The 6556-nt window shown below is 38.5% G+C and overlaps 1 protein-coding gene and 1 pseudogene across 1 annotated transcript; both read left to right on the forward strand.

Annotated features, from left to right (window-relative positions):
- The first annotated feature begins 29 nt into the window (after positions 1–29).
- On the forward strand, positions 30–1403 carry LOC116172049 (general transcription factor IIE subunit 2). Its single transcript, XM_031489156.1, has 6 exons — positions 30–238; positions 287–376; positions 427–589; positions 637–837; positions 886–1066; positions 1114–1403. Exons 1-6 carry the CDS (start codon positions 177–179, stop codon positions 1296–1298), a joined length of 882 nt encoding a protein of 293 aa, XP_031345016.1. The 5' UTR covers positions 30–176; the 3' UTR covers positions 1299–1403.
- A 681-nt stretch (positions 1404–2084) lies between these two features.
- Positions 2085–5203, forward strand: LOC116172022 (annotated as a pseudogene).
- Positions 5204–6556: the final 1353 nt, after the last annotated feature.

Raw genomic sequence — 6556 nt, forward strand, 5'->3', positions numbered from 1 at the left:
TAACCACTTTATTTTTCATCGTATCGTTCCGTTTGCTGAGACACTGACAGTTTGACGTTTCGGTGTTTATAGGTTATGACTTTTACCATTATCTAAACTGCAAAAAAATAAAACTTTCTCCAATCTTTTAATAAAAAATTGTGTTGGGCTACTCATTAACCCAACACTGAATTACTATGGATCCTGCCTTATTAAAGGAGCGAGAGCTTTTCAAAAAGAGAGCATTAACAACACCGAGGTAAGCCTTTCTTCACAGTTACACTTTTGTAACACTACCGTTTTTTAGTGTCGAAAAAAGGAAAGCAGAGCCCATACGGGATGATAAGAAGAAACCGAAAACTTCCAGTGCACCTGCACCAAAATTGGACATTAACTCGTAGGTATACCTTAACATTTTCACTATGTAACGATGAAAACTGATACCAGGTACAAAACAGCCACCGGCAGCTCACAATACAGATTCGGCGTGTTAGCGAAAATTGTAAAACATATGCGGACTAGACATCAGGAGGGTGATCAACATCCGCTCACGTTAGAAGAAATTTTAGACGAAACAAATCAGCTAGATGTCGGGAATAAGGTCAAAATAGTAGGTATGTAAGTGTTTTAGGATGAAGTTAATTAAATGTACGCTAGTGGTTGCAAACGGAAGCGTTACAAAGTAATCCGAAGGTGGAAGTCACAATGGATGGCAAATTTATATTTAAGGCTATGTACAAATTGAAGGACAGAAAGAGTTTGCTTAAATTACTAAAACAGCAAGATTTAAAGGGACTAGGCGGAATTTTATTGGATGACGTGCAAGAATCTTTGCCTCATGCCGAGAAAGCGTTGAAGGTATTAAATGTAATGAAACTTTAATCCATTCAATTTGGGGTTTCTTAGACATTGCAAAATCAGAACGAAATTATTTTTGTGTCCAGACCGACCGATAAAAAGAAGATTTTATTTTATAACGATCGCACCGCAAGTTTACCTGTAGATGAAGAATTCCAAAAGCTATGGCGTTCTGTGGCGGTCGATGCCATGGATGATGCGAAAATAGACGAATACTTAGAAAAACAAGGTCCTTCCCATTATCCTTTTCTATTTTCTTACCAAGTTCCATTTCAGGTATTCGTTCCATGCAAGATCACGGCCTTAAGAAACCGATGGCTCCGAAACGGAAAAAGGCAGCGCAGCGTAAAAAGCAATTTAAAAAGCCGAGGGACAACGAACATTTGGCTGACGTGTTGGAAAATTACGAAGACACCACGCTTACGCAAAAAGGACAATTTTCTTCGAAAACTGCTAGTTAATTTATTATTTTATTTTATTGGTTTATTTTGAGTGCTAGAGAATTATGAATGATTTATTTTAATGTATACAGTTTGTTGACTGAAAAATATACACATAAACAAAGATAAATTAATTAATAACATCAAGTATACCAGTTGTCTCATCCCTCCCCCATGTCCTAGTGCTTTTTCTCCACTTAGTTCAAGAGTCTTGCTCTTCATTTCTATGTACCCTGTCTGTCCACAGTTTCTACCAGTGACCTTTTTAATTAAAAGAGAATATTACACAAATTTATTTATTTAAATACTTAGCAGAAATTTAAATAAACTAAAAAATGCTTATTTATTTCTTTTAAAGCATATATTAACCTAATTGGGTAAGACTCGAATTTTTAGTTTGCAATTGTTTACCGGATTCTTACTGATTTATCTAATAATAATTGCCTTTAATAGCTATTTATGTTGCATACATAGAAACTGTATAAAAGGGTATAAACTCGATGTTTAATTAACTGCGATAAACACTCACTACTCATTCAGTATACTTTCAGAAGCAGTCCCTTTCCAAAGTATAGATTCCACCTCCTAGGGGAATTCAATATACGTTAATTTGGTCAGGTAAAAAGCACCGGTGTATTACTTTAATTGCGCATGGGAAACATAGTACCTGGCCGTACATTTTCTGTCACTATTATCTAGTGAAAACATTACTTATGACATACTAGTTGATGGTTGTCAACAAAAAAAAACGAGTTGTGTAATTTCAGATTGGAGAAAATTACCATTTTAAAGAATTAATGTCCTGACCGTTCTCAGGTGGTCCTTCAAAAGTGTTGAGGTCGTCTACTGTGTTAGGACTTGACATGTTGGTTCCTTCGAGCCGGATCGATTTGTGGTTAATGTTCATTGTAATTATTGGTGGTAAACTGTGATTGACTGGTCATGAGCCAACAAGCTGCGAAGACATATGGATTGTGTAAAACAGCAACCAGGGAAAAATGCCGGTCAGGTATGGTTTTCGACTCCTTTTCTCTAAGAATATTGTGACCCATTCCTGGTGCTTCAAATGTGTATTTCCGGCAAAAAGTGGGGGGGGGTCATTTTTTTATCCAAATCCAATATCTACCTTACTAACGTGCGGATGCTAAAAAAACGAGTCATTTTATATAACGTCGTCGCTCGACTTTCAAAAGGGTCGCTACGGCATACCATGAACGTTTATAAGGCGTTTGACAATTAGGGCCGCTGTTAGTTTTTATACCTATGTATATGTACTTCATTATACATTTCATTTGCAAGAGTAAACCCTTGCCAAGTGGTGCAGGGGCCAAGTTATATAGACTTATTGTAGTGTGCACCTGTGGACAGAGAGAATAAGCGCATATTTTTCGTGGGTTACACTACTCTCAGTTTCATTGTAAACATTACAAGCGATTGTATAGGAACTACGCAATTTACTATCTTGGGTGTAGGTGACTACGATAACGATAGCATCCATCCTGTTCAGTTAGAAATGCACATTTATCATTGCACTATGCACTGGCATTTAGTATTACCTTTTATTCTTTCCACTGTACTGGGGTACGATGCACATTCCAGGGTGCGAAGAGTGGTTGGAGGATCCCCTGCCGATCTCCCTCCTCTCGATGACCCGGCGGTGTATTTAAGATTTGGTGGTCGAGCTGCAAGAGTACATGGGGTCAGGGAGTTTCCCCACTACGTATTTAAGGGAATTAGATACGCACATCCACCAATTGGAAAGGAAAGATTTTTGGTATGTAAATAACAAATAACGTTTTACAAAACTACCTACTATACCAAGCGTCCAAGGCAATTCTTCCTGTCTGGAGATGTCAATGCTACCGTTTACCCACCACCCTGCATACAACCAGTTCAGGGGCAAAAAGATGAGACTATCGGTGAAGAGGACTGCTTATTTCTCAACGTTTTCACGCCCGATTTGCCTTTGGGTACTGAAGGTTTACCCGTTGTCGTGTGGATTCATGGGGGTGGTTTTCGTTATGGATCTGCCTCACAGTACGGTGTAAGTTATATTTCAAGAAATATTAGGTAACTCATTAGCGAATTGTAGGTGAAACATCTAGTAGGGAAAAGATTGGTGGTTGTTGCTATCCAGTACAGGTTGGGTACGTTAGGTTTTTTGGGAACCGGTACTAGGGAGTTGCCCGGGAATGCGGCTTTGTGGGATATGGTGTTGGCCATACAGATGGGTCCGAAACCACATTGGGTTTTTTGGTGGAAATCCCTATCAAATTATTGTGATGGGACACGGGACAGGTGCTAGCAGTGCTGTTTTACTTGCGTTAAACAAGGTCGCGAAAGGTATCTTGATCTTCACCAACGCTTTAAGTAACGATTGGATTTTAGGTTACACCAATGGTGTTGTCGCTTTGTCTGGTACGGCATTATCAAACTGGGCAGTAGACACAAAACCAGGCGAAACTGCTAGAGAAATGGCAGATCTTCAAGGATGTCCGACCACAAATCCCCTACCAATGATCAAATGTTTGCAGGCAGTGTCTGCTAACAAAATAGTTAAACGGGACTCGGAAATAGCAGCAGCTCGGCTCCAACGCCAGGGATTTGTTTCGGGTATACAAGGACACCTGTGCTCAAGTCCCGTTGTAGAGTACAAATATGATGGGAGATCTCTGCCCCCAATGGTTGCAGGAGAGCCATTAGAAAATTTAGTTGACAAAAAATGCCCAAAAATTCCGTTACTAACTGGAGTTACAAAAGATGAAACCAAGCGAGCTATTCACGGCAGGTATACATTAAAAAAACCAGTTTTACACTCCTTCTTTTCAGGAAAATTTGGAAAAGAAATCAAAGAGAAATTACAATCTGTTCAACACTACCTCGATCAAGTTTTGGTGAAAAAATTACAGTCGTTCACATCCTTTGGGAAAAACCTCGCAAATCAGACACTTCACAACATTTGGAGTGTATTAGATCCATTGAAGTTCAGAAAGTATGTAAATGTAGGACGAAATAACATTCAAGAGGGTTTAGTTAGAGTTGCAGAAATGACAGGTAGGTAATACCTACCTATACTGCCGACTTATTATTGGTTACTTATTAGTGGATGCTTTGTTCAATTTACCTGCGTTTTTAACCGTTGACTTGTGGTCTAAAACTGGCGCACCGGCTTATCTATACAGCTTTGAGCACACTACGCGCAAGAAACGAGCGCATCATTTCCTGATGGGCCTACCCATAATTGGTGATGGTAGTAAATAAGTTACCGACTTCGTTTAGGCTAAGAGATAATTTCAGATGAGTCGGATGATACTGACATGGTATCGCATGGTGATGACTTAATTTATTTGTTCGAAGCCAATTCTGTAAATGGTACTCCTATTGCCAATGCGGAAGAGGATTTTACTGACGAGGACGCAAAGATGAGAACGATCTTTGTGGACATGATTTATAACTTTGTTAAACGTGGAAAATTAGATGTGGGCAACAAGGAGGTGCCCACTTTCTCAAGCGAGCAAAACAATTATGTCAAAATTAGCACGAGACCCTCGCTGGTCAATAACTTTCGTTTTTGTCAAATGGGGTTGTGGGCAGGGTTAACGAAACGACTACAAAGTACGATGTGTAGCGCACTAAACGTGCTGAATTCCCAAATTAAAGACGCTGAAGTTTTGCTGTTCGATACAGTTCAGTCCGTTGGAGGGCAAATACAAACCGTAGAAGATAAGGTCAGTGGAAGCGTGAACAAAGTGAAAGACTTTATAGAACATGCGGTACCCAACCCTTTTGGGTTGTTTGGAGGAAAATCTAAAAGTGTAACGCCCGCGAATAACGAAAGTATTTCGAGAAGAGGGTTCCTTGGTTAAACAACTGAAGGACGCAGTCTACCAAGTATCTTATATTGTAAAATTTGAATATAGACTACATTATACCATTGAATAAAAATACTATTTTTATTCAATGATTATACCTATACATTTTTTGCAGTAAGGTGAAAAATGAAAACAAGTTAAAAAGTAATCGTAAACGATTTACATAAAGCGCATTTCCACTTGCATCCATTTTCCATTTGTAAGATGCAACTTCTGTTAAAATCGTAAAAATCCGGTCACAAATATGAAAGATAGCGTTGCACATGAGCAATCCATTTTTGATATGCTATTTCAATTTCAGTTTATAAGAAGAATTTCATTTCAATGCTTTTCCAAATAAGAAAGTTGGAACTGCGCATGCGCAAACCTAAATTTTGAAACTAATGTTAGATTTTCCTTTGTTCCAAGCGCCAAAGTATCAAATTTCACTTAAATGCTTCCATAAATAAAAAAGTTGACACTGCGCATGCGCAAAACCAAATTTTGAAACTGGCATTTGATTTTCCTTTATTCCAAGTGCCTATGTATCAAATTTCATTCAAATACTTTTATAAGAAAACAAGTTTGCAATTCGGTTTATAAATGGTCGAGATGCGAAAAGGGCACTGTGAATTTGGAATCGATTCGACTCAACTTTTGGCGTTGCGTATTATATGGCGTTCATAACTAACGGAGATGTAAAAGCGATCGGACATTTCTAAACAAAATTATCGTTCACACGGACAGATAGGCAAAGGAACAGACGGACAGACCAACAGACAGACAACAATACAAAATTATAAATGATCTCTAGGATGGTTAATAAACGGCAAAAGTGTAAAATTATGGAACATGTAAAAAACGGTTTGTTGGTTTTTTTACAATAACTTTTTTAGCAATAAACACAGAAAAAATTCCTTCCTTGGTGCAAGCCTCGACACCATAACGAACCAAATAGCGAAAAAAGTAGAACAATAGCTCTTAAGATAAAGAACTAGTAGCGTCGCAAAGCGAGCGGACGGACGGACGGACAAAGTGGCCACAATAGCGCATTTTTTTTATTTTTGTGGAATTGCGCTAAAAAAGTTGCCGCACTAACGCGAGTAATTTTAGCGCATTGTCCATGCATTGAGCAGTATTTTCCAAAAGCTATAGCTATGTGCAATATGTTTTCTACCATCCACACAATAGTAAGGGATGTATCGCATTGGGGTAAAACATTACCCCCCCTCCCGAATGTTTTTAAGGGAAATATACGTTTTGCAGCACCAGTAATATGAATAAAGCAAAATCTCGATGACGTCGATCGGTCTGTCTGTACTCTCACACAGCAAATTTCTTTTACTAGAAAATTGGAATTGCGCAGTCTGCGCATGCGCACATCTGAATTGTGGGTAAAATTCGTAAAATGGGTCAATTTAATGTAGC

This window comes from Photinus pyralis, unplaced genomic scaffold (assembly GCF_008802855.1).
Source record: "Photinus pyralis isolate 1611_PpyrPB1 unplaced genomic scaffold, Ppyr1.3 Ppyr1.4_LG1, whole genome shotgun sequence".
Classification (NCBI taxonomy): Eukaryota; Metazoa; Arthropoda; class Insecta; order Coleoptera; family Lampyridae; genus Photinus; species Photinus pyralis.

Excerpts from the sequence above, each read along its gene's own strand:
- LOC116172049 (XM_031489156.1), top strand. The coding sequence starts at position 177 with ATGGATCCTGCCTTATTAAAGGAGCGAGAGCTTTTCAAAAAGAGAGCA. Across the intron at positions 838-885 it reads ATGCCGAGAAAGCGTTGAAG|ACATTGCAAAATCAGAACGA; the intron begins GTATTAAATGTA and ends GGGGTTTCTTAG. Across the intron at positions 1,067-1,113 it reads CGAATACTTAGAAAAACAAG|GTATTCGTTCCATGCAAGAT; the intron begins GTCCTTCCCATT and ends GTTCCATTTCAG.